The sequence below is a fragment of the Papio anubis genome, chromosome 2 (assembly GCF_008728515.1).
Source record: "Papio anubis isolate 15944 chromosome 2, Panubis1.0, whole genome shotgun sequence".
Lineage (NCBI taxonomy): Eukaryota > Metazoa > Chordata > Mammalia > Primates > Cercopithecidae > Papio > Papio anubis.
In genome coordinates this window covers 90,194,341-90,221,277 of record NC_044977.1, presented here as the reverse complement: position 1 = coordinate 90,221,277, position 26,937 = coordinate 90,194,341, and the positions used below count along the sequence as shown (strand labels likewise).

The window sequence follows — 26,937 nt, the reverse complement described above, 5'->3', positions numbered from 1 at the left end:
TTTCCCCACCCGGCCTGTTAGCCTTAGATCATGCCCTTTTCCCCAATCATTTCTCTGTGCTGCTATCTACACTTTGTTGAACCTCAGCATAAAAACAGACAGTTTTCCACTGGGCATGGTGGCTCTCGCCTGTAATCCCAGCCCTTTGGGAGGCTGAGGCAGGCAGATCAACAGGTTAGGAGTTCAAGACCAGCCTGACCAACATGGTGAAACCCCCATCTCTACTAAAAATACAAAAATCAGCTGGGCATCGTGGCGTGTGCCTGTAATCCCAGCTACTCAGGAGGCTGTGGCAGGAGAATCACTTGAACCCGTGAGGTGGAGGTTGCAGTGAGCCGAGATCGTCCTATCGCAATCCAGCCTGGGCGACAGAGAGAGACTCCATCTCAAAAAATAAAAATAAAAAAATAGACGGTTTTTCCCTGTGTCTTTTGGTCTTCATTCTAAAGGCTTCTGAGTCATTTAGAACTATGATAGAATAAATCTGTATGCCTTTTCTCCTATTCATCTGAATTTTGTCAGTTGATTTTTCAGCAGACCTTCAGAGGCCAGTTCCCTTGGCTGCTACACTGTCTTGGTGGTGGGAGGGGGACTTACCAGGGAGGCATTTTGTTCCTCTCCTTGGGAGGTGGCCGCCCACCTCTTTGCATTACTGTCAGTCTCACTTATTTCATCTTCCAATTGCACCCATGGGGTTTCCAGGTCATCCAGAATAAGCCCCACTTGCTCACGCTTGAGTGAGGCTGCTGTCTGATTTGATACCCAGTAAATGCCAAGTTGAATTAACTCAGAGGGAAAGAAATAAAGGCCCTAAGGTCTGTTGGCAATTATCTCAATATTCCAGGAGACAACTCAACAAAAGGCAACCAGAATTCAAAAGAGCTGATGGATCGGAGTTGGGGGACATTGTAAATTTTAACCAGTGAGGTGTGGGAACTAAAAGGCAGGGGAAAAACTGGTCATGGGGGTGTGTGCCTGTAATCCTGGCTACTTGGGAAAATCATGTGGGCCTAGGAGTTCAAGATTGCCTGGGCAATGTGGCGAGACCTCATTTCAAAAAAAAAAAAAGTGGGCCAGGCGCGGTGGCTCACGCCTGTAATCCCAACACTTTGGGAGGCTGAGGTGGGTGGATCACAAGGTGAGGAGTTTGAGACCAGCCTGGCCAGCACGGTGAAACCTCTGTCTCTACCAAAAATACAAAAAAATTAGCTGGGCGTGGTGGCAGGCGCCTATAGTCCCAGCTACTCAGGAGGCTGAGGCAGGGGAATCGCTTGAACCCGGCAGGCGGAGGATGCAGTGAGCCGAGATCGCGCCACTGCACTCCAGCCTGGGCGACAGAGTGAGACTCCATCTCAAAAAAAAAAGTGTTGGTGAGTAAAGCTGAAGGTGACAAGTTTCAAGTCTCAATGCAGCATTTCAGATTTGTTTATAAGATATTTAATATGAACAGTCTGGTAACATTATAAAACAAGCAAAAATATTTAATGTGTACAGTCTGGTAACAATCATTATAAAACAAGCATATAGGATGGCAGCAAGTTTCCTAAGACTGTCGGTCAAGTCAGTGGGTGTCAGAGGGTGGGTGGGTACAAGCCTCTGTTTGTTTCCCAGGGCTGCTGTCATGATTGCCATAAACTGAGTGGCCTGAAACAACAGAGTCAGAAATCAAGGCATCTGCAGGGCCATGCTGTCTCCAAAGGCTCTGAGAATGGATCCCTCCTTGCCTCCTCCTAGACTCTGGTGAATGACAGCCGTCTGTGGTGCTCCTGACCTTGTGCACATCCCTCCAGTCTCCGTCTCCCTTATAGGGACACCTGTCATTGGATGTTGGGCCTACTCTAACTCACGACGACCTTTATTCAGTATCATCTTAACTTGATTACATCTGCAAATATTCTATTTCCAAATTAATTCACATTTTCAGGAACCAAAAGTTAGGCCATAAACCTTGTTAGGGGACACAATTTTACCCAAGGACTCTCCCTGCTACCCCTACTTGCACATGCAGTGAACGGGCCTGAAGGAACGGGGACGGAAGGAGACTAGCAAGGTTAAAAAAACAACAACAAAAAACAGTAGCTACAGAGTGCTGAAGAATTCCTGCAACAGATCATGCTATGCTGATAAGATTTAGTGGCCTGGCATGGTGGCTCATACCTGTAATCCCAAGACTTTGAGAGGCCAAGGTGAGAGGATGCCTTGAGCCCAAGAGTTCGAGACCAACCTGAGCAACATAGTGAGACTGCCTCTACAAAAAATTGAACAGTTTAGCAGGGCACGGTGGCACATGCCTGTAGTCCCAGCTACTTGAGAGGCTGAGGTGGGAGGACTGCTTGAGTCCAGGATGTAGAGGCTACAGTGAGCTGTGACTGTGCCACTGCATTCCAGCCTAGGCAACAGAGATCCTGTCTCAGAGAAATAAATAAATAAAATAAAAGACTTAGAGAAAGTACTTGGAATGTTTGGAGGTTGAGAGGAATTCAGAATACTTCATGTGGGAGCACAAATAACTGGCAGGTGGCGTCTGCATTAGGGTTCTTCAGAGAAACAGAACCAGCAGGATACAGATTGAAACAGATAGATGAAGATGGTATTCATTATGGAAACTGGCTTGGATGATTATAGAGACTGAGAAGCCTTATGATATGCAATCTGCAGGCTGGAGAAACAGGGAAGCTATTGGTATAACTCTCGGTCCGAGGCTGAAGGCCTAAGAAACTGGGGGACCAGTCAGAGTATGAAGCTGCAAGAACCTGGAGCCCCAGTGTCTAAGGCCAGGAGAAAGTGGGTGCTCCAGCTCAAGAAGAAAAGAGAATTCCTCCTTCATCTGCCTTTTCACTCTCTCTGGGCATTCAACAGATTGGATAATGCCGGCCCATATCAGTGAGGGCAAATCTTCATTACTCAGTCTGACTCAAATGCCAGTCTCTTTGGGAAACACCCTCACAGACAGACCTGGAGTTATTGTTTCACCAGCTATCAGGTCATACCTTAGCCCAGTCAAGCTGCCACCGGAAATTAATTATTACAGTGTTCAATGGCAGAAGGGCAGATTAAGACACACTAAAATGAGAAATGTCAAACACTATAAAGTTTAAAAGTTTATATGCAGCTAATAGAGGAGAAAGAAGGACTGTGACGAGCAAGAACCTGCTAAGTATCTCAAACTCTGCGCTGGGTATTTAAGTGCCAGATTTTGTTCTATCCATTTGGACCAGGTGTATCAACAGTTTATGAATGGAAAAATTAACCCATCACTTCCCACCACTTAAGCAACACACATAGCAAGGGGGCAGAAATAGAATTTGCCTGTACGTGGGTCTGACAGAAGGAAAATACCCAGGGTAGGGACAGCATGGCTTAAACTGCACCTTAGTGAGCAGGCTGGAGAGAGAGTCTGAGGTCAGGAAGAAGTCTGTGCTCTGAGCTGGAATCAGGACACACATCAGGGTGTGGGGTCCAGGATGAGGTCTGTGCTATGAGGTGAAATCAGGACACACAACAGGGTCTGGGATCCAGGATGAGGTCTGTGCTATGAGGTGAAATCAGGATATGGGTTAGGGTTTCTAAGTGGGATTGCACAGAAAAAAGTAAATCTAAGATGCATCGAGGCTCCCAGACTTTTTATCAATTGGCAAATACTAGATGTGAAGAGAGAAATGCAGCGTTGTCAGAGATGACTTGAATTTCAGAAAATGCTATGGAAAGAGTAAGGTGGCAAGAAGCTGAAGAGAATTGATAGTTACTTGTTTTGTTTGAGACAGGGTCTCGCTCTGTTGCCTAGGCTGGAGTGCAGTGGCACAGTCATAGCTCAACTCCTTGGCTCAACCGACCTTCCTGCTTCGGCCTCCTGAGTAGCTGGGACTACAAGTATATGCCACTCTGCCCAGCTAATTTTTGAATTTTTTGCGGAGATGGGTTCTTGCTATGTTGCTTAGGCTGGTCTCAAACTTCTGGACTCAAGTGATCCTCCTGCCTTGGTCTCTCAAACTGCTGGGATTACAGGCATGCATGAGCCACCATGCCCAGCTAGATACTTTTTAAATTTTCCTAAGTGACATGGCATACAAGGAATAGCTGGACATAAAATTCCAGAACTGTGAGTAAGGATGTTTTCCTCCTTTTTACTAGATCAACTGAAACACTGTCCTACAATACCGAGGGTCTGCATTTACTCGCCCAAGAACCAATCACATCATTTGAGGCCTGCAGCAAACCCTTCTTTTCTGGAAGGCAGAGTCCAAACTCTACTCAGGGCTCCAACTTCCTGGGATGGTGGTGAGAATTAAGCAATACAATGCAGATAATATACCTAGCAAATGCAGAACATATTCTGTACAAAGTCTACTTCCCCATCCCTCCCTCATTCAGACACACACACATACCCCTGTAACACTGGGTCCCACTATCCTCTTTCTCTGAATATCAGTTTCTCTCCTGAAATTCCAGGATGCTGGGATTCAACCCATTTAAGGAGCAGACAGCAAAGACAATCACAAAAGATCAAACTCACATTCATGGAACATCTGCAGAACTGTAACGATCAGGGCGTTTCCCTCCTAAGAGAGTCCAAACCTCTCCAGGCTGGGCGCGGTGGCTCACGCCTGTAATTCCAGCACTTTGGGAGGCTGAGGCAGGCGGATCACGAGGTCAGGAGTTCCAGACCAGCCTGACCAACATGGTGATACCCTGTCTCTACTAAAAAATACAAAAATTAGCCAGGCGTGGTGGCACACACCTGTAATCCCAGCTACTCAGGAGGCTGAGGCAGGAGAATCACTTGAACCCAGGAGGTGGAGGTTGCAGCGAGCCGAGATGGCACCACTGCACTCCAGCCTAACGACAGAGCGAGACTCCATCTCAAAACAACAACAACAAAAACAAAACAAAACAAAACCTCTCCAGGAGCAAACATGAGAAAATCTGCAAGATCTGCAAGGACTGAGGAAAGAGAACAGGCAGCCCTGCCTTTCATCAGACTAAGGAGACAGAGTAACCCACCATGCATTCACAGGACACATGGTTTTCCCCAAGGTCTTGCCGAAGCTTTGAAACGCCACAATGCCCACTTGACAGACGGACTCCTGCTTTCTAACCAAGAACACCCTAGACCCACTTGCTAAACTCATTTATGACTGGGGGAACATAATGACTAAGGCATCCTTGCCTCCTAACAGCCCATCACCCTCAGTGAACCCCTACTTCTCCTGAGCCCACCTCTAAACAACAACCAGTGCAGATAAGACTCCCACTTCCCTGACACATTATCCATTATTAAAACTTCATACTTCCGTGAGTCCCCCAAGCAACTAGGCACACTGTTGTGATAAGCCTGGTCTCCGCCTCCAGGTCCCCTTCTTGCCTTCCCATGACTGTGACCCAGTGACATTCCAATGCACCAGTAAAATCCCCTCATACCTTCTGCTTGTGTGCCCCATCCTGACCCCCCGACACAGGTACTCGCCCACAGGTTCTCTTTCTCAACCCTCCACCTGCACTGCCTGGGCCCTTAGCTCTCCTCCAACACGGCCTCTGCACGCATGCGGTGCCGCCGTCTCCGGGACCTTCGAGCATCACAAATCCTGTCATTTCATATCATTCGTGGACTGTAATCGCTGCACCACTCAGGAGTGATTGTTACAGATCTCACAAGGGAGACTTACTCCCACACTCATATCACACCTGACATCCTCCTCCTCCCCCCACCACCTGGAGCCAAACCTTGCAAAAATACCTCTCCCCTTATCAAGCCTCCTCCGAATGCGGCCCCCCCCCCCGCCCCCGCCCACTGCATCAAGACAATAAATCTGGTCATTTCAGCAAATCTGAATTTGTCGAGGCACAAGCTCGTCCCTGATGGTCTGGCTGAGTAAGTATGAACAACCCAATGCTCAAGAATAGCTCCAAATACCAATGTTTGGGGTCTTTGTTTTATTTTCTTGACTGTAGCATCCAATGCTGATTTCAAGGAAAAAGATGTCATCCCTTTAGTGACAACTTGGCCATTTTCAGAGGTACCTTCACTGGAGCCCCTGAGAGTGGGTTATGTCAGTCTACCTGCAAATCTCAAAGTGTTTTTGCTTTCAACAAAAGAAAAAAAAATAGATGAACAGGCCTCTGTGACAGCTGGGAGGCCTCTATAGTGAGAAAATGTCATCACACAAAGCTGTTTCACTGAACAGCTTCTCACTGACCCCTTTCCACAGGCCACAATAAGGGACCAGATTAATGCCTTGCTGTCCGTGCACCCTAGAAGTCTGTGACTAACACAGTAAGAACTAGCACTACTATTCCTAGGACTGTTCCTAAAGCCACAGTTTATTGCGTATCTACTATAACCAGCTTACAACAGAGCTTCTCGCACTGCAAAAAGCATGCAAATCCCTGGTGCCTGGTTAGCCTCACAAGCTGTGGTTGGGGCCTGTGGGTTCTGACAGCTCCCAGAGGAGGCAGGTGCGCTTGGTCCAGTGATGGGGCTTCACATATTTGCACGCCTGTATTTGTCATCGGTCTACAAGCATATTATGTGGAATGACGACCTCCTCTGCAGGGGTCGATGTCACAGTGGAATGGCTGCCCACCTGCAAAGCACTGGGCTTTAGGTTACACATCACATTTCCCTGTGCACACTTCACTTTCCAGGTGATACATAATTCACATTTTCCTCTGCTATTGCCCATTCACCTTTCCACACTGCAAGATGGCCGTCTCACACCCTCTTCCCCCTGCTCTCACATTTCACCCCCTCTTTCTCCCTGTCACTTAAGGGCCCTGTGAAGCAGTCAGGGTTCTCCAGAGAAACAGAACAAATAGCATGTGGAGTTGGGGGAGGGAAGGGGATGGGGGTTATGGAGCTAGAGATCAAAAGAGAGAGATGAGAGAGAGTGTGTTTTCTTTTAAGGAACTGATTGGCTTGCCAGTCCAAAAGCTGCAGGGCAGGCTGCAGATCCAGAAAGAGCCGAGGCTGTAGCAAGTCGGAAGGCACGCCGCAGGGGGAATTCCTTCCTCAGGAGACTGCAGTCTTTGCTTAGTCTTTGCTCTTACCGCCTTTGACAGATTGGACGAAGCCCGCCCATGCTATTGAGGGTAACCCGCTGCATTCCAAGTCTACAGATTTAATATTAATCACATCTAAAAAACAGCCTCACAGAAACAGCCAGACTGGTGTTTGAACAAAAACTGAGTACCACAGCTAGCCAAGTTGGCTCATAAAATAAAACGTCACACTCGCTCCTTATTTTACTGGAGTGTTGGCAAAGTTGAAAGAAGCCTGCCCCAGGCTCTCCCTGCCCAGATCCTGTGGACCTGCCCCGGGTCCAGACGCAGCCTTCCCTGCCTTCTGGCTCCCCACGGGCCCTGGGCGCCAGCCCTCCCTCCTCCAGGCGATGCACTGCAATTTCTCCCATCTTTAAGATGAGACAATTTTTCTCCACGGGGCTGTGTCCACTCTGTCACCTTCCTTCTCCTCCAGAAAGTACCCTAGCCCAGGAACTCCATTGTCTGCTCTGCTCAGGGGCCTCTCTACCAGATTCAATGGGCAGTGTCCTTTGCTCACTGGATTCGATCTTGGGGCTGGATTTATCCCCCGACCTTTCTCTCCTTGAAACACAGGTGCTCACTTGGATTCCAGGGCTCCAAACCTGCAATTTTCCTTCTCTCTCAAGGCGGTAGCAGCTCTCCCTACCCCCTTCTCTTGCCCTCGTCCTCCCCCTCACTTTCCTCCTCCTACTTCCCCTTCTCTCCCTTCTCCTCCACTAACCCCTTGGGCTCCCAGGGTCCGGGGCTGGCATTTCACAGGGTCTGCCCTCCCTGGGGCTGCTTCTCAAAACACACTCAACCCTCTTGTCCCAACTCCTGCTACACACTGTGACTCCAGATTTCCACCTCCAGCCACAGCTTTCTGTCCCAGAGGGTCATCCCCACTTGTCTCCCGGGCATCTGAAAACCAGCAAGTCCCAAATCCACCAACTCAACCCCAAACCCAGCCCCTTCCTGGAAACCTGCTTCCTTGCATCTGCCATCTCTAGAGGGCCCGTTCAGTCACCCAGTTTCAGCCCCAGTCACAGCCGTTCCTCACTCCTCTAACACCGGCAGCATGCCTTCAACACAGAGCCTGGACTGGGCTACTGTTCACCAGCTGTGCCCCCACCAGCCAACTCCAGGAACCGAGCATCTCCTGCCTGGATCTCTACAGCGATTCCTAACAGGGACTCTGCTTCATCTGTTCTGCACAGTGATCTTGCTAAAATCAAGATTCCGATAGGCCACACTCCTACTTGAAACCCTCTAATGACTATAAAATCCGGTGACCTGGTTCCAGCCTCACCATTCTCTCACTGTTCCTCTGCCCAGCTGAGCAAGCACACGCTGTTTCCTTTGCTGGAATACTCTTCCCACACTCCTCTGCTCAGGGGCCCCCCCACCTGCTCTCCGCTCAAATGTCACCTCCTGACAGAGGCCCTACCTGAACATCCCCAGCACACGCTTCCCCACCATGTTCTATTTCTTTCATGACACCTATCACCAATGGCGTTATATTGCAGAATTGCTGATTTATTATTTGATTCCCCTCCCAGCTCTTTGGATCATTCTTCTATGGTCTCCCCATGGATGGAATCATTGGCACATAGCAAACATTTCATAAAAACAGATATGATTGGCAATATCATATTCATACAAACCGAATACATGCACACACTGGGCATGACGATGGCGCGGTCCTTGAGCAGGATTTACGTGCAGGGTCCTCTTCCCGATGCTTCACCCGTGGCATCTGATACAACCCCACCTCGTCCACTGCGTCCAGAGGCAAACACCTTCCCCACGGGCTCCTGTGCCCCCACCCAGCTCTACACCATCCCTCTCCTCTCGTTCACCCGCCACCTTGCTTTGCACCACTCCCCCTTAGGGCCTTTGCCGTCAAGGTGGTCTCCATGTGGGAAAAAGGGACTCTGATTGACTCCTTCATCTCAAATACCACCTTCACAGTAAGGCCTGCCTGCCTGCCCTCCTCTTTAATACCATGACTGTTACCAGCCCCTCCCCAGCACTCCTGACTTCCTGATGCCTCTCCCTTTCCTTTTCTCTCCACTTTCCTTTGTTTCTGTAGCACAGATCAAAGAGAGCAGGTCATGTTACTGATTTTGCTTCCTCCAATAGCCAGTGTGTTCACAGATTACCTGAGCACCTGGAAGGCTGCCTGGCACTCATAAATGCACAGGAGGTACTCGGTATAGGTTTGCTGAATGACAGAAGCTTCAATCCCACACAACCATCAACTGAGGTACCCAGCATCATCCCTGTTTTCTGGATGAGGAAACTGAGGCACAGAAAGGTTATGTAGGCCTGAGGTCACCTGGCTAGGAATTGATGGGGCAGGATTTAACCCAGGTGCCTGACTCTAGAACTTTGACTCTTAAGCCCCGTTTTGAGCTAAATGCAGAAGCAGCATAAACAGCCCACTTTGTGCCTCAAAAGGTGAACAGTGAGAGGCACAACTGGGCAGGGACGTGTCAGGTCAGGGGAAGAAACTGAATTGGGTAGTGGGGATTAACTGGATACTGTCTGCCAGCAATTTCTGCCTCCTGCATTTTACCTGCTTTAGGGTTGCAAGGGGCAGAGCTATGAACACAGATGCCCACTCAACAGCCAGTTCCTGGGCCAGTCACAGGGTTGGGAGCTGTGGCACCAGGGCTCTGGAACCCCACAGACTAGGATGTTTGCCAAAGCACCTAAGCCCTACCAGCCTTCCCACTTCCTCTCCTCCATGTCACAGTTCCTGGCTGGTGTTCCTGAGAGCAGGCTGTACATGAGTCCTGTAAATGTCAGTCCAGTTAAGTCAAAGGGGGTGGCTCCTCCTTGCACCTGTAGGCTCCAGCTAAGATCTGTGCGGCCCTGCCGGGCATCTGGCTGTCATCTGGGAAACAATCACTGTTCACAAACAAGGGCTTCACTCCTTCGCTTGGTCCATCTCCTGCTAAAGTCAGAATGTGAACATTGACAAACAGCGGCTCCCAGTAACTCTGCTACTCAGAAGTGATTATTCCAGCAGTTCAGAGGAGGAAGTGGTGGTGCCCAGGGCCACGGGATTAGAAGAGTAACAGAGCTAAAGGATCCTGTGCCTCAGTCCAACCACCTTGTCCCCACTTACTCAGCCGGGCCACTTTCTTTGGGGAAACCGATTTCCTTCTGCTTGCCCTTGAAAGGGGATCCTAAGGAAATCGGAGCAACGGGCAGTAGCTACCCTCTGGAAGATGGAGAACCTTCTCCCCTTCTGCGTGGGAGAATCCAATTTCGGTGCAGAGCAGACGGAGAAGGGGCCATGGGAATCAGGCCTGCCCAGGGACCGGGTTCACACTTTCTCTCAAGCTCTGGAGCCTGAAAAATGACCACTCCCCGGGGACGACCCATGTCAGAATTTGGGCTATATTCAGCACAGTGCAGCGGCCAGCAGCCCTGTCTCGGGGTGGGGTCCGGAGGCCCTCATTCCTGCTTGCCCCTCACTGCCACATGACCTTGGGTCAGAGCCCCTCATCCTCTCCCTCCGCCACTGCGCACAGCGGTAACCGTGTTCACTTCTGCGAGCCCCGTGACCCCCACTCAGGGCCAGGACTCACGGCAGACCCCCTGCGCACCCCCCAGGGTCGTCCCGAGGCTCGGAGTGGCCTCCGGCTGCGCGGCCTTTCCTAACGCGGGGACTCCGCACGTGGGCGCCAGGCCCGGAAGGCGCGGGTGCGAGCGCTACCTTTGGCGTCCCGCAGCGACGGGAGGGGCTGGGCGGCCCGGAATTCGGCTGGCGGGGGCTCGCAGGGGGGGTCTGAAATGAGGCGGCCGACGGCGCGCGGGGCCTCCTCCCTCCGCTCCATCCCGCACCCCCAATTCCAGCTTCCATCCCAGCCGCGCCTCCCGGTCTGCCGTTCCGGGCGTCCACCGGCCCGCGTGTCCTGGGGGCGCCGGAGAAGGAGAACAGCGGAGAAAAGAGCCCAGGGCTGACTTTCCGGACCGGCGGGCCCGCGGGGAGGACCGGGCGCGGCGACGTGGCTGACCCACAAAGCCCCCGGCCCGGCGGCCAGGCCCAGGCGCGCGCGGAGCTGGGCGGGCCGGGGGTGTCGGATGTCACCCCCAGCGCACACCTCGGCCGGGGGGCGGGGGAGCGAACCACTGAGATGCGAAGACCTCCCCGGTCCTAGAGCGGAGCAGGAAGTGTCCCAGGGGAGGGAGCCGGAGGGCTCCGGCCTTTCCTTTCCTCGGCGTCCGGCGGGCTCCGGCAGCGGCCAGGCCTGCGCCGCCCGCCAACAGGGACGAGCCGCGGCGGTGAGTGCACCCCGGCTCCCGCGGCCGGCCCCGCCCCGCCCTCCTCGGCCCGCGCCCGGCCTCCGCGGCGCCGCCTCCCGGCCCAGAGCCCAGCGCTCAGGAAGGTGCGGGCGGGGGAGAAAGCAACACCATTGTTTTTCAGGCGCCTCCATTTGCCCCCGAGCCGAGCCGTGGCGTTCCGGATGATCGGGAGACGCGGTCTGGACGGGCCGGGAAAGGAGCCGGGCGCCTGCGGAGACGCCGCCTCAGCGAGTACGCCCGGCCGGGCGGGCCGGGAGGATGAGGACGGCTGCCCTGGACTTCCGCCGCCACAGGAGGGCTTTCGGCCGCACGCCGGGAGGGAGCTCCGGGCTGTGAGGTGAGGAGCCCCGGAGCCGGCGAGACGGGAGACGCGCGTGTGAGGGAGACCGAGGGCGCGGAGGGCGCGCTCCCCTTTCCCTGGCCCGCAGCGACCTTCTCCTTCCCCTTCTGCCGATCCGGCTCGGTCCCTCCTCCGCGAACGGCTGGGAGCTCGCTCCGCCCCTGCGGGGCCCTCCTCCGCCTCACTCACGTTAGTTCATTCATCAGGCGTCTCCTCCGAGCCTCCGACGCGCCAGGTGCCGCCGTGACAAAGACGGACGCGGCCGTCTGGTTGGAGACGATCCGAGTGGCAGCCCGGGTGGGCGCCGGTGCTCGGGGGGGCGGACCTGAGTAGTCCTGGGCGCTGCAGGTGTGTGATGGGCGCCGCAGGGGGCCGCCGAGCAGGGCGGGCGGGGCCCACCCCGGGCTCCAGATGCCGGAGCCGCCCTGGAAGGGAATCCGGTGGTGGGGAGCCCTGTAATGCGTCCAGCCCGACGCCTCCACGGCCCCCATATGCGTTTCTGTATGTGTTGTTACTTTGGAAAGCAAGGAGATTCAGAGCAGTGGGTGTTTCTGGAACCACTGAGTTGTTTCGTAGCTTTTCTGGCATCACTTGTCTTCCTGTGAAATGGGAGTGAGGCCCGAGTCCCCCTTGTGAGCTGTTGGAGGTTAAGGCGCGGCCACGCTGGACAACCTCCTGCAGATGGAGGAGTGGCAGGCACTGCCGGTCCTAAGGATCACAGAGGCCTGATGGCAGAGAAGGGCACTGTGAGTGTCCCCATGTGCCCTTTCACGGGTCAGTGTTCTAGAGTGGGAGTCATGAACACCAGCCAGGTATACTGGTTGCTGGTCTCTTTTGCCACCCTGTATGTGTCGGCTAGTTGTCTGCACACCAGCGGGGAGGTGTAGGGACCCCTGAGGCCCACCTTGAGAGTGTGGCAGCTGCAGTGTCCAGGGGTTCTTTAAGGGCTGAGCTGTGCCGTGACGAACCCACTCTTCTGTCCTGGCCGAGGAACGGCGTTCGCGGGTGTGCCGTTGCCTTGAATGTGGTTTGAAGAGGTCAAGGATAGACAAGAGGGTGGAGGCGAGGTTGAACGTCAGGCAAGAGTTGGCAGAAGGTTCATAGGAAACCACTGATATTTCTAAATGCAGTGTTATTTGTCCCTCGTGGACTGCATGTGGCTGTCTCATGTGATGTTCCCTGTGTCTGGGTGTTTTCCCCTGCCTCCCGTTGCAGACTCTGTTGGGCAAAGCTGATTCTGGCTGGGTTGTCCCTCCAGCACTGAGCACCATCAGCCCTCTGCCACCAGCAGGATGGATTTTCCATTCCTGGATGTGCTTGAAGGCTCATCCGATGCATGTCTGTCTTTGTCTTTCCAGCTCTATTTGTAAAGGTCTTGAGAACAAGAACAGTGACTTCGGCTCCAGAGCTTCAATATAGTGGCCTGCTTGGCCTGCCCATCTCGGGTCTCTCCAGGAGGACCCAGCCACTTAAGGTACCAGAGAGTCTTGATTACATCTGCATGTGGCGCTGTTGGTTTCCTGGGATGCTCAAAACACCAGTGTCACGTTGAAATGCCACCACTTTCTCCCAGATTTCCTGCCTTGTTCATCCAGTCACCCGCTTACGGGAATCCACACGTAATGGTACTGATGGGGGGCGGGTATCTTTCTGTCTGTTTCATTTTGTGTGTAAAGACCAGCCACACCGACACTCCCTACCTTTCCCAGGGCTTCTCCAAAGGGCTGGTCTCTGAGGGCATTGACAGTTTCCTTGTCACTGTCCCCCAGAAATGACCACAGGAGACCAGAACACTGAAGCCAGTGATTTCTGTTTGGAAATAGGGTCGTCTTCTGCTGCTGACCCCCATCAAATCCCATCATGCCCACAGCCCTGTGCCCCCGAGTCTTGGCTCCGAAGGAAAGTGAGGAGCCCAGGAAAATGAGGAGCCCACCTGGAGAGAACCCTAGCCCCCAAGGGGAGCTTCCCAGTCCCGAGTCCTCTCGGCGCCTCTTCCGCCGTTTCCGCTACCAGGAGGCGGCGGGCCCCCGGGAGGCCCTGCAACGCCTCTGGGACCTGTGCCGGGGCTGGCTGCGGCCTGAGAGGCACACCAAGGAGCAGATTCTGGAGCTGCTGGTGCTAGAGCAGTTCCTGGCCATCCTGCCCCGGGAGATCCAGAGCTGGGTGCGGGCGCAGGAGCCTGAGAGCGGAGAGCAGGCTGTGGCTGCGGTGGAGGCACTGGAACGGGAGCCCGGGAGACCCTGGCAGTGGGTGAGTAGAAGGGGTGGAGCTGGGACGGGTAGAGATCTGGTGCTTAGACACTTTCACTAGGCCATGCATGCACTGGCCGGGGAATGAGGAATTCCACTGAGAGCCGTGTATTTTGGTTAGGACCAGACTAGAGTTTCCTAAGAAAGCCAGTTTTACTCCCTGAAGCCTCTAATTTGGGCATGATGGTGTCATGCCCCTTTACGGCCCAGTCCAAGGCCTAAGTGGAGCCTTTGGTGGGCAGCTGTGGAGTGGATGGTCACCAGGCCCAGGGAGAGATGGGACCTCTTCGCCTAGCTCTGAAAAGCTCTCTCTGGGATTGCAGCTCAAGCACTGTGAAGACCCTGTGGTGATTGATGATGGGGACAGCCCTCTGGACCAGGAGCAGGAGCAGCTGCCGGTAGAGCCCCACAGCGACCTTGCAAAGAGCCAGGATGCCCAGCCCATAGCCCTGGCACAGTGCCTGGGGCTCCCAAGCAGAGCACCAAGCCAGCTCAGCGGGGATCCAGGTATGCAGCCCGGGGAGTAGCAGGGGTGATCTGGGGGAGCGCACACCGCACACTGTACACTGGGGTGGTTTTTAAGCTGATGGCTTTTGCATCAGCACTTTTCTCCTGTCCCCTGAGGGTCTATGAGCTGTTATCAGGGTCTGAGTCCCTTCCTGGAGCAATTAAACGAGAATCTCATCAGGATGTTTGTTCTCTTCATGGTTCTAGATCCTCTCAGAGCTAACTCTTCTGTAAGTGGGTGTCACTGAGGTGGTGCCCTCTCATCTCTTTGAGGGTGCATCTTTGCAGGATTTGTCAGTTTGATGACAGCTAGGGCCTGCTGCATGAATGGAGCATGGCCATCTCTTGTCTCTTGGAACCTCTGTTTCTTTGGCTAAACAATTCCTATTTACAGGAGCATTGTGATTCTACAAAGAGATATAAAAATACTTTGGAGAACAGAGGATGGTATCTAGTGTGTGGGACCAGAACATCAGCTAGACATGGTTTGAGTATGTGTATGAAGTACATGGTTGCTACAGAAAAGTAGTTTTGTCGTCAGATAAACTTAGATTTGAATCTTCTGGGTATGACATGAGGCATGCTTCTAAACTCCGAAAGCCTCAGTTTCTTTCTCTGTCCAACAGAGATAGTAATTACCTTTTTTGGGGTTTTTGGACGATTAAATGAGATACAACCTATAAAAGGCTGAGCACAAAGCCTGAGATGCCCAAAACTTTTTTTTTTTTTTTTTTTTTGAGACGGAGTCTCGCTCTGTCACCCAGGCTGGAGTGCAGTGGCGCAATCTCAGCTCACTGCAACCACCACCTTCCAGGTTCAAGCAGTTCTCTCGCCTTAGCCTCCCAGTTAGCTGGGTTATAGGCACTTGCCACCACGCCTGGCTGATTTTTATATTTTTAGTAGAGATGGGATTTCGCCATGTTGGCCAGGCTGGTCTCGAACTCCTGACCTCAGGTGATCTGCCTGCCTCGGCCTCCCAAAGTGCTGGGATTACAGACGTGAGCCACCGCGCCCGGCCGCCCAAAACTTTTAAGTACATATCATGGGAAACCAGTACTCTTGGGTTGAAGGAAGTCTGGCACATGGGTTCCTCTGGGTGGACTTTCCACAGTGCTCTGTAGGTACAGTGGAAAGAGAGTGTCTAGGGGGCCAGGGGGGCTTTCTTAGGACTCTGGGTGGACTTGCCCCAGTGCTGTATAGGTACAATGGAAAGAAAGTGTCTGGGGGGCCAGGGGGCGTTCTTATGATTTACAGAAGTTGTGTTGGCCTTATGGTAAGCTTTTCAGTAATAAAACCAAAATGCCTATTAAATTTCTCTGTGTGGAAAAACTATAGTGACTTCTGTACAAATCATACAAACTCTTCAGCCTTTTCTTGCTCGTAAGTCAAGATCGGTGTGTCGTTTGCTGCCATAACAAAGTACCAGAGTGGGTGGCTTATGTAACAGAAATGTATTCTCTCACAGTTCAGGAGGCTGGTGTGTTGTTTGCTGCCATAACAAAGTACCACAGAGTGGATGGCTTATGTAACAGAAATATATTCTCTCACAGTTCAGGAGGCTGGAAGTCTGAAGTCAAAGTATCAGCAGCCTTGGGTTCTTCTGAAGCCTCTCTCCTTGGCTCTAGACGTGCCTAATGTTAACACTAAGAGAAGTTTGCAGATAGGCATTTAGAAGGAGCTAGGGGCTGAGCGCAGTGGCTCACGCCTGTAATCCCAACACTTTGGGAGGCTGAGGCGGGCAGATCACCTGAGGTCAGGAGTTTGAGACCAGCCTGGCCAAGATGGTGAAACCCCATCTCTACTAAAAATACAAAATTAGCTGTGTGTGGTGGTGGGTGCCTGTAATTCCAGCTTTTCGGGAGACTGAGGCAGGAGAATCACTTGAACCTAGGAGGCGGAGATTGCAGTGAGCTGAGATTACGCCATTGCATTCCAGCCTGGGTAAAAACAGTGAAACTCCGTCTCAAAACAAAAACAAAACAAAACAAAAAGAAGGAGCTGGGAGGGGAAGTCTCTTATGCCACTGGCTCTCCTTGGGACCCGTAAAAACCTATGAATATCTGGCCCTGAAAGCTGACAACAAGCTTTGTGCCAGGACTCTTGGTGACGGGCAGTTTTCTTTCAGGGAGAGGAAGAGGAAGATGTTTACACTAAGAGAAGTTTGCAGAGCGAGTGTAACAGACACCTTCTCTCTCTGGGTCTCTTACATGGTCTTTCCTTTGTGTGTGTCTGTGCTTTATCTCCTCTTCTTGTAAGTACACCAGTCCTATTGGATTAGGGCCCACCCGTATGACCTGATTTTATCTTAATGACCTCTTTAAAGACCCTGTCTCCAAATACAGTTGCCTTCTGGGGTACCTAAGGATTAGGGCTTCAACATAGGAATTTGAGAGGAGCATAACTTAGCCCGTAACAACAGGCATAAGGGAAGCAGCCAGTCACCCACATAATGCACGTGCAAGTAGCTTGGGTTATGCAGGAAGTGGGGGGCTGTGAGAGGCCTTGTAGTGGGGTCTGGGAAGGCACGCAGGAGGAGGGGAAGAGTTTCAGGAACTACAGCAGCCTGTGCAGTTGCTGCTTGATAAAGTTCTGAGATAAGCCAGCAACCACAGATGGGGTTTAGGAAAACAGGGCCAGCTCTCCCATTTCCATGAGCAATAATCAATAGGCAAAGTAGGTGTGACAAGAGTTAGCAGTCAGGAAAACCTTAACTATTAGGACAATTTATCATTGGAATGCACTACCCGTCATAGCTGTATAGTTCCTCATCTTGAAGATCTTCCCCACAACCTAGGTTCTGTGTAGGGTCTGCAGCTCTCCAAAGTGATTCTCGAAAGGGTCCATGTATTCATTTATCGGGGCCAAAGGTAGGGTGGGGCTACATATTCATATATATATCTGGGATAGCTACGTATCCCAGAAGGTGGCAGGTGTGAGGAAACAGAACTAAAATACCACCTGCTAGCCAGGCACAGTGGCTCACGCCTATAGTTCCAGCTACTCGGGGCTGAAGCAGAGGCATCGCTTGAGGCCAGGAGTTGGAGACCAGCCTGAGCAACATAGTGAGAACCCACCTCTAAAAAATAAAACATCCCCTCTGGGAGATGTTGGTCAAAGAGTCGAAGTTTCCATTAGATAAGATGAATAAATTCTGGAGATCTATGGTACAGCATGGTGATATTGATTAAAAATAATGCATCTTATACTTGAAAATTGCTAAGAAAGTAAGAAATGTTCGGCTGGGCGCGGTGGCTCAAGCCTGTAATCCCAGCACTTTGGGAGGCCGAGACGGGTGGATCACGAGGTCAGGAGATCGAGACCATCCTGGCTAACACGGTGAAACCCCATCTCTACTAAAAAATACAAAAAACTAGCCGGGCGAGGTGGCGGGCGCCTGTAGTCCCAGCTACTCGGGAGGCTGAGGCAGGAGAATGGCGTAAACCCGGGAGGTGGAGCTTGCAATGAGCTGAGATCCGGCCACTGCACTCCAGCCTGGGTGACAGAGCAAGACTCCGTCTCAAAAAAAAAAAAAAAAAAAACAGAAATGTTCTCATCACAAAAATGTATGAGGTGTAGATTTGTTAATTAGCTTAATCATTTCACAATGTATAGTTATCACATTGTACAGTTTTCATACATACAATTTTTGTCAATTATACCTTAATAAAACTGGGAGGTAAAAGTAAGTTAAATAAAGATGAAGATAGAAACTTAAAATAGAACATACACACACAAAAATACCACCTCCTCAAATCTACACCCATCCAGCCTGAGCTTCCCTTCAGACACAGTGAAAAGGCTGCCTTCCACTGAGACCCCTAGAATGGCACTGCCATCTGTGTGGGCTCCTGACCCCATCCTTTGTTCCACATAGCCACTCTTGCAGCTGCTGTTTCCTGTAGGCTTTGTGTCCCAGCTCTGAAAGGCCAGGGACACTGACCTCTGGGGTTTGCTTTGATAGTGACTTAACATATGACCTGGGGTTAACCAATAGACTGTAGCACAGCTCTCCCAAGTCTTAATCTGAGAAAAGAGTACCGTTGGAAACACAGAGCTCATTTTTACATGGCTGCCCTGCTGGCAGGGAATGTAGCTCATGGCAGAAGCCTCAACAAGGGGTAGTTTCCAATTTCAGGAGACAAGAGTGGCAGAGTCCCTGATAGCCCAAAATAAGGCTGGTGAGATGGTCCCAAAGCCACACTTTACATTTTGTATGAGGGTCTTTAGGGCACTGTGTCAAATGCTCTTTCAGGAGTGCCTACGGTGGTAACAGTTTTTCTTCTTTGTTTAATTTCTGTTTTCAAATTGACAAAAAATTGTATGTATTTACGGTGAACAGTGTGAGGTTTTGATATCTATACACACTGTGAGTGATTAAATCAAGCTGATTAGCTGGGCATGGTGGCACACCTGTAGTCCCAGCTACTCAGGAGGCTGAGGTGGGAGGATCCCTTGAGCTCAGGAGTTCTGTTCCAGCCTGGGCAACATAGTGAGACCAGTCTCTTAAAAAAAAGTCAAGCTAATTAATATAATGCATTACCTCATACACCTGTCCTTTTTCTGCGTGTGGTGAAAATACTTCAGATCTACCCTCTTCGCAATTTTCTTTTTTTTTTTTTGAGACGGAGTCTGGCTCTGTCACCCAGGCTGGAGTGCAGTGGCCGGATCTCAGCTCACTGCAAGCTCCGCCTCCCGGGTTCACGCCATTCTCCTGCCTCAGCCTCCCGAGTAGCTGGGACTACAGGCGCCTGCCACCTCGCCCGGCTAAGTTTTTGTATTTTTAGTAGAGACAGGGTTTCACTGTGTTAGCCAGGATGGTCTCGATCTCCTGACCTCGTGATCCGCCCGTCTCGGCCTCCCAAAGTGCTGGGATTACAGGCTTGAGCCACCGCGCCCGGCTCCTCTTCGCAATTTTCAAGCACCCAGTACGTTGTTACTGCCTATAGTCACCATGTTATGCAATAGGACTCCTGAGCTTACTCCTCTCATGTCACTGAAATTTTGTACCCTTTGACCAGTGTCTCCCCAGTCCCCCATTCCCTAGCCTCTGGTAACCAGCATTCTACTCTCTGCTTCTATGAGTTCAACTTTTTTAGAGTCCACATTTAAGTGAGAACATGGAGTATTTCTCTTTTTGTGTCTGGCTTATTGCTCATAGCATGTCTTTCAAGTTCATCCATGTCATCACAAATGACAGGATTTTCCTTCTTTGTTATGGAGTTCCACAGTAATTCTGATCGCCAATAGCCCTTACTTTTTTTTTTTCATTTGAGATAGAGCCATGTTCTGTCGCCCAGGCTGGAATGCAGTGGTGTAGCTGTGGCTCACTGCAGCCTCGATCTCTCAGGCTCAAGCAATCCTTCTGTTTCAGCTTACCAGTTTTTTTATTTTTAGTAGAGATGAGGTCTTACTGTGTTGCCCAGACTGGTCTTGAACTCCCGAGCTTAAGCAGTCCTCCCACTTTGGCTTCCCAAAGAGCTAGGATTAGAGGCATGAGTCACCACATCCAGACCCTAACTTCTTATAGATTCCTCAACTCTACGGCTTTTTCTTTTTCTTCTTCTATTTTTTTTTTCTCTTTTTCTTTTTAAGAGACAAATACTCTCTGTGTTGTCCATACTGGTCTGGAACTCGTGGGCTCAAGTGATTCTCCCACCTTAGTCCCCAGAATAGGAATAGCTGAGATTACAGGCTTGTACCACCACACATGGCTGAACTCCATGGAGTTTTAACCTTTATTTTCCCATAGTTTGGGTAACAATGCTGAGGTCCAGGGACCTACCCGAGGTGAAAGAGTTCATTTAATTGGCCGTGTCATCATGAACCAAGGCACTCTCTGTTATAGCCCCCCTTGTTATATCTGGAAACAAAGTCGCAGCAATCTTTGTGGTTTACAGAGTGCTTTTCATGTGCAGCATTTTGTAATCCTCATTTTACAGGTAGGAACAGAGACTGGGGTTTTATGAAAAGCACCGTGAAACAGCTCCCTGTTGGTGCCTCTCTTGCTACCAAAATGGAAGTGAAGAGCCATGGGAAGCTCAGAAGGTATCAGCACCAGGCCTGGCCCTGGTCCCCTTTGGGACACCATTTTCTGATCTCTTTCAGTTCTGCAAGATGCTTTCCTTCTTCAGGAAGAGAATGTGCGGGACACACAGCAGGTGACCACCCTCCAGCTACCCCCGGTGAGTGGTTTCTACAGGAGTCCTTGATAATCCCGCATTTGCCTCTGTAGGCTACAGGGCAGCTTTCCTAGGGCCCCAGCCAGCTTTCTGACTGCCACACAGGATGTTCAGTCCAGGCCCAGAAAAGCTAAAATAGGCAGAGCGTGAGCTTAAGAGACGCCCCATTTCTCCTCCTGCCCTATGGTCCCAGCCGCCGCTCACTGGGTTGACTGTCATCAGGCCACCTTCAGGAAGCTTTGTGCAGACGATAGCAGGAAACAAAGGCCCATGAGTCCCCACTGATGGGCCTCTCAGCGTGTCTAAGTTCCCCTCTTGTGAAAAAGGAGCTCTCTCTGCTCTTTCATTTTACAGAGAATTTTTCAATTTAATAATCATCGCAGCAATGGTTATATTTTAGAAATGTTAGGAAGTGGAGGGAAGAAAGCACAGATAATTTGAGTCCTGTCACAGATCTATATGGTGAGTCATTCCAGAATTTCCTCGAATGTTCTCGTTCGTGTTTTTGTATAAGACTTGCTTACTCGGGCGCTCTGAGGAGTCAGAGTCAGGGCTGGGGGCTGGTCCAGCAGGTGATCTTACTCACCTCTCTCTAGCCCAGCTGCTGCCTTTGACCATGTTTTCTGGCCGTATCTCCTTCACTTTCCCTCCTAATACTTTCCACTGGCTGGCATGAGATTGAGTTATGACAGCATCATCCCCTCCCGTGGGAACAGGAGGTGTGGCTCCTGTTTTTGTTTAGTTGCTCCTTACCCAACAGAAAACTGAAAAACAGTAGACACACTATTATCATATCTCAGCAGAATGTCAGAAACTGAGCAGTTTGCTTTCTGCACAGTTCATTTGCCATGACTTTATTATATTTTTATTTTTAGAGACAGGGTCTTGCCTTGTCACTCAGGTTTCAATGCTGTGGCACAGTTGCAGCTCACCGCAACCTCAAACTCCTGAGCTCAAGCCATCCTCCCACCTCGGTCTCCTGAGCAGCTGGGACTACAGATGCATGCCACTACACCCAGCTAAGTTTTGTATTTTCTTGTAGAGACAGGGTCTCACTATGTTGCCCAGGCTGGTCTCGAACTCCTGACCTCAAGTGATCCTCCTGCCTCAGCCTCCCAAAGTGTTGGGATTACCGGCATGAGCCACTGTGCGCAGCCGACATGGCTTCAAACTTGGAGAAGGGAGGGCTAGGGATGGGAAGGAGTGAGCCAGGTTACCCAGTTGGGGGCATCTCCATAACTAGCTTTTGCCCCACCAAAGCTGTGACACACGCCCGTTTACCCTGATGCTCAACACATACATGTCAGCATTTGCTACGTACTGTGACCATTCCCAAACATGAAGGAGGTAAAACCAGTATTTCTTATTAAAAGTTGCGTCTTTAACCAGTATAACGCACAAGGGGATGCTGTTCATTCGGTACCTATTGAGGTTGGTCTTCATCTTTCAATTCTTGCAGTCCCTGGTAAATGCCGTAGCGAGCACAGTACAGAGATTTCGATAAGTCAGTGTTGTTTTGTTACTCTGATAGTTTCTTCCCAGTGCACTAAAGGTTGCCATCGTGATGATCTTGTTTATAAGTGTTTTTTTAATTTCTATTTTTAATTGTGGTAATATACACATAGCATAAAATTTTCCATCTTAACTGTTTTTCAGCATGCAGTTCAGTGGTGTTAAGTACATTTACATTGTTGTACACCCAATCTGTAGAACTTTTTCATCTTCCCAAACCGAAATTCCCTATATGTTAAATAATAACTCCCCATTTACCCTTTCCTTAGTTCCTGGCAACCTCCATTCTACTTTCAGTCCCTACTAATTTCACTATAAATACCTGATATAAGTGGAATTGTACACTATTTGCCTTTTCGTGACTGGTTTATTTCACTCAGCATACTGTCCTCAAGGTTCATCAATGTCGTAATGTGTGTCGGAATTCCCTTCGTTTTTTTTTTTTTTTTCCTGAGACAGAGTCTTGCTCTGTCACCCAGGCTGGAGTGCAAGTGGCTCGATCTTGGCTCACTGCAATTTCCGCATTCCGGGTTCAAGCAATTCTCCTTCCTCAGCTTCCCGAGTAGCTGGGATTACAGGTACCCACCACCATGCTTGGCTAATTTTTGTATTCTTAGTAGAGACAGGGTTTCACCATGTTAGTCAGGCTGGTCTCGAACTCTTGACCTCGTGATCCACCCACCTCGGCCTCCCAAAGTGCTGGGATTACAGGCGTGAGCCACCGCACCCGACCATGAATTCCCTTCCTTTTTAAGGCTGAATAATACTCCCATGTGTGTATATATCACATTGTTGATCCATTCATCTGTCGATGGACATTTGCATTGCTTCCACATTTTGGCTGTTGTGAATAATGCTGCTACGAACATGGTACACATGAAGTTTTGTTTTTCTTTTTAAATTAACCTTCTTATTTTTACATAATTATAGATTCACATGCCATTGTAAGAAATAACACAGAGAGATCCTGTGAACTTTTTAAACGCTCAATGGTAAAATATAGAGTAAAAATCTATATTCTATAAATATAGTACAATGTCACAGCCATGGTATTGACATTGATACGTTCAAGATACAGAACAGGTGCTTCACCAGAAGGATATCTCCTGTTACCTAATGTCCACACTCATTTCTTTCCTACCCTCACCCTCTCTTCAACCTCTGGCAACCACTGATCTGTTTTTCAGCTCTATAATGTCGTTTCATTTGAAGAATGTTATATAAATGGATTAGTACGGTATGTAACCTTTGGGGATTGGCTGTTTTCATTCAACACAATTCTGTGGCGCTTTATTCAGGTTGTTGCGTGTGTTACTAGTCCATTGCTTTTCATTGCTGAGTAGTATTCCGTGGCATGGAGGTCCAGCAGTTCATTTAACCATTCACTGGTTGAGGAACATCCAGGTTGTTTTGAGGTCATTATTGTACAAAGCTGCTCTAAATATTTGTGCGCAGGTTTTTATGTGCACATCAGTCTTCATTTCTCTGGGATAAATGCCTGGGTATGCAATCGTTGGTAAGTACGTGTTTAGTTTTGTAAGAAACTGCTCTTATCTGATATTAATATAGCTTCTCTTCTTTCTTTTGATTACTAATTGCATAATATATTTATTCCATCCTTTTACAGTCAACCTGCTTACATTATTATATTTGAAGTGAGTTACTTTTAAATAGTATATATTTGTTGTTTTGTTTTATTTTGTTTGAGGCGGAGTCTCATGTCATCCAGACTAGAGTACAGTGGCGCAATCTCAGCTCACTGCAACCCCCACCTCCTTGGTTCAAGCAATTCTCTTGCCTCAGCCTCCCGAGTAACTGAGACTACTACCACCAGGCCCGGCTAATTTTTGTGTTTTTAGTACAGACGGGGTTTCACCATGTTGGCCAGGCTGGTCTTGAACTTCTGACCTCAGGTGATCCACCTGCTTCGTCCTCCCAAAGTGTTGGGATTACAGGTGTGAGCCACTGCACCCGGCCTAGACAGTATATATTTGGATAATGTTTTCTAATCTACTCTGCCATTTACTGTGTTTTAATTGATGTTTTCACCAGATGAAAGATTCACAGTTGACAGTTTTCTTTCAGCGCTTGAAAAATACTGTGTTATTTCCTTCTGGCCTCCATGGCTTTTGATGAGAAATCTGCTGTCATTCAAAAATTTTTTCCCTAAAAGGAAGGTATTATTTTACTCTGACTAAGATTTTTTTCCTTTTTTTGCCTTCAGTTTTCAGAAGTTAAATTATGCTGGGTCTTGTTATGGATTTCTTTAGATTAACCTGTTTAGAGTTTGCTCAGCTTTTTTTTTTTTTAATACTTTTTTTTTTTTTTTTTGAGACAGAGTCTTGCTCTGTCGCCCAGGCTGGAGTGCAGTGGTACAATCTCGGCTCACTGCAACTTCTGCCTCCCTGGTTCAAGTGATTCTCCTGCCTCAGCCTCCCAAGTAGCTGGGACTACAGGCGTGTGCCACCATGCCTGGCTCTAATTTTTTGTATTTTTAGTAGAGACGGGGTTTCACCGTGTTCGCCAGGATGGTTTCGAACTTCTGACCTCAGGTGATCCGCCTGCCTCGACCTCCCAATGTGCTGGGATTACAGGCGTGAGCCACCGTGCCCCAGCGAGTTTGCTCAGCCACTTAAATTTCTAGGTTTATGTCTCTTTCCAAGTTTGGGAAGTCTTGAGCTAGATTTTTCTAGTACTTTTTTATTCCCTCTCTTTCTCCTCTCCAGAGTGCTAAGGAGACAGGTTTTAGATCTCTTGTTAGAAACTGTGTCATTTATAAAGGTACCTGAGACTCTGTTCATTTTTTTTTTTCAGCCTGTATTCTCTCTGTTGTTCAGATTGAATAACTTTATTTTTCCGTCTTCAAGTTGACTGAGTCTTTCTTCTGTCCTCTCCTCAGCTGAGCCTATTCACTGAGCTCCTTATCTCATATTGTGGTGTGTACTGTTCACATTTCTAGTTAATTATTTTCTGTATCTTCTGTTTCTTTGCTGAGACGTTCTGTGTCTGTTTCTTCGTTTGTTTGGAGTGTGCTTATAATTGTTCACTGAAGCATTTTATGACGGCTTCTTTGTCAGATATTCTAACATATCTGTTGCCTGAGGGTTGGCATCTGTTGGTGGTTATCTTTGTTCATTCTGTTTCAGATCTTTCCAGTTCTTGGTATAGTGAGTGATTTTCTGCCTGCATATTTTTGTGTGATGAGACTCTGGACCTTAACTTCGGTGTAGCTGGTTTTGTTTGGTTGTGCTGTGTTGTTTTTGACATTGCTCCAGCAAGAGAAGGGCAGGTGGGCCACCACTTGTTATTACCTGGTGATCGAATGTCAGGTTTCCTCCTGGGTCTTCCCGGGCACCAAAGTGGGGATGCTCCTCGTAAGCCTGAGTGGGAGTGGAATTCCAGCTCCCTACATGATCTCCACGGGCGGGCAGGGGGCTTGTTCTTAGCTAGCCATGGGGGAGGTCCCAGCTTCCTGTTTGGCCATCTGTGAGACCACCCCAGCAAGGGTGTTAGGGAACCTGATTGCACCCGGTGAGAGTGGAAGTCTAGGCTGCCCACTCATTCTCTGCTGGTGCTGGTAAGAAGGGGCCACAGTTTTCTTACATGGGATTAAGTGGAGTAGAGCAGTTATTATCTGTTTGGCTCGGCTGCCCCTTTCCGGGTCCTGTGACTGAGAAAGCAGGCTTTTGTTGGAGTGTTTTTTTGGTCTGTGCCCATGGGTATTTATCGGTGGCTGGCTCCTTTGGCTTCAAGTCAGGGAAATACGTGGTGGAAAGAAAAACCAGTGAACTTAGCACATGTTCTTCCAAGGTCCCTGACCATTCTGCCACCCTCTCTCCACCTGTCAGAGTCTCCTGTGCTCGTTTATGCGCAATGGCCAGGGTTTTCATTGTGCCTAGTGGGAGGCATTAGAAGAATCTCCTCTGAAGATTTAATCGTAAATAGACATGTTTATCTATTTTCCCTATCCCTTCTTGTGAAAAATTAACAAAATGTAGGAAGTGAAAAGATACCACTCGTTCCCAGTCATGTGAGAAGCTTCTGCATGGTCCAATGAACTCCCTTCTGGACTTTTCTCTGCCAGTTTATTTGTGTGCCTCACAAATAAATCTATCACAAATAAAAGGACCCTGCTGTAGATCACTGTCCTGTTTTTATGCTCCTCCCCAACAGGTAAGCATTGGTCCTCATGGTTCTAAAAGCTCCCTGGGTATCCTGCCAAGTGGCCGTGTCGGATTCTGTAGGTGACTGGAGGACTGTCTGTCCACCCACCTGGCCCTTGGACCTGGGTTTGCTCCTGCGATGCCATGACTGTCTAGTCAGTTTTCTGTCGCTTATAACGGAATACCTGAAACTGTAATTTATAAAGAAAATAGATTGACTTCTCATAGTTATGGAGGCTGAGAAGATTCAGGTCGAGGGGCTCCATCTGGTGAGAGCCTTCGTGCTGGTGGGGGCTCTGTGGTGTTCCGAGGTGGGTGCAGGGCGTCACGTGGCGAGGGGCTGAGTGTCCTGACACGCTTGCTCAGGTCTCTCTTCCTCCGCTTACAAAGCCACCAGTTCCACTCCCATGACAACCCATTCATCACCTCTTAAAAGCCACACCTTTCAATCCTGCCACGTGGGGGATCAAGTTTCCAACACAAGACATTTCAGGGACACATTCACACTATAGCAAGTAGATTCTCAAACACCTAACCAAGGCTGAAAGGAAAAAGCAGCCCATCTGTTAATGTATACTCTGCCCGCGTACACACACACACAGACACACACACACACACACACACACACACACACCCTTCTGGGAAGTCTTGTC

At 49.7% G+C, this 26,937-nt stretch overlaps 1 protein-coding gene across 2 annotated transcripts; it reads left to right on the top strand.

The window, feature by feature from the left end:
- The first annotated feature begins 11,204 nt into the window (after positions 1–11,204).
- Positions 11,205–21,618, top strand: LOC116273769 (zinc finger protein 496-like). 2 transcript variants are annotated; one of them, XM_031663325.1, is made up of 6 exons: positions 11,205–11,313; positions 11,456–11,671; positions 13,033–13,148; positions 13,545–13,924; positions 14,247–14,430; positions 20,536–21,618. In XM_031663325.1, the coding sequence occupies exons 4-6, from the start codon at positions 13,595–13,597 to the stop codon at positions 20,637–20,639; spliced, it is 618 nt and encodes a 205-aa protein (XP_031519185.1). In that variant the 5' UTR covers positions 11,205–11,313; positions 11,456–11,671; positions 13,033–13,148; positions 13,545–13,594; the 3' UTR covers positions 20,640–21,618. The 2 variants fall into 2 exon arrangements, with proteins under 2 accessions (XP_031519185.1, XP_031519184.1); XM_031663324.1 differs by having other exon boundaries at positions 13,498–13,924.
- Positions 21,619–26,937: the final 5,319 nt, after the last annotated feature.

What these genes read in the sequence shown, in the direction of transcription:
- LOC116273769 (XM_031663324.1), top strand. Translation starts at nt 13,535, where the DNA reads ATGCCCACAGCCCTGTGCCCCCGAGTCTTGGCTCCGAAGGAAAGTGAG. An exon ending in CCGGGAGACCCTGGCAGTGG is followed by an intron (nt 13,925 to 14,246) that starts GTGAGTAGAAGG and finishes CTGGGATTGCAG; the next exon opens with CTCAAGCACTGTGAAGACCC. An exon ending in CCAGCTCAGCGGGGATCCAG is followed by an intron (nt 14,431 to 20,535) that starts GTATGCAGCCCG and finishes GATCTCTTTCAG; the next exon opens with TTCTGCAAGATGCTTTCCTT.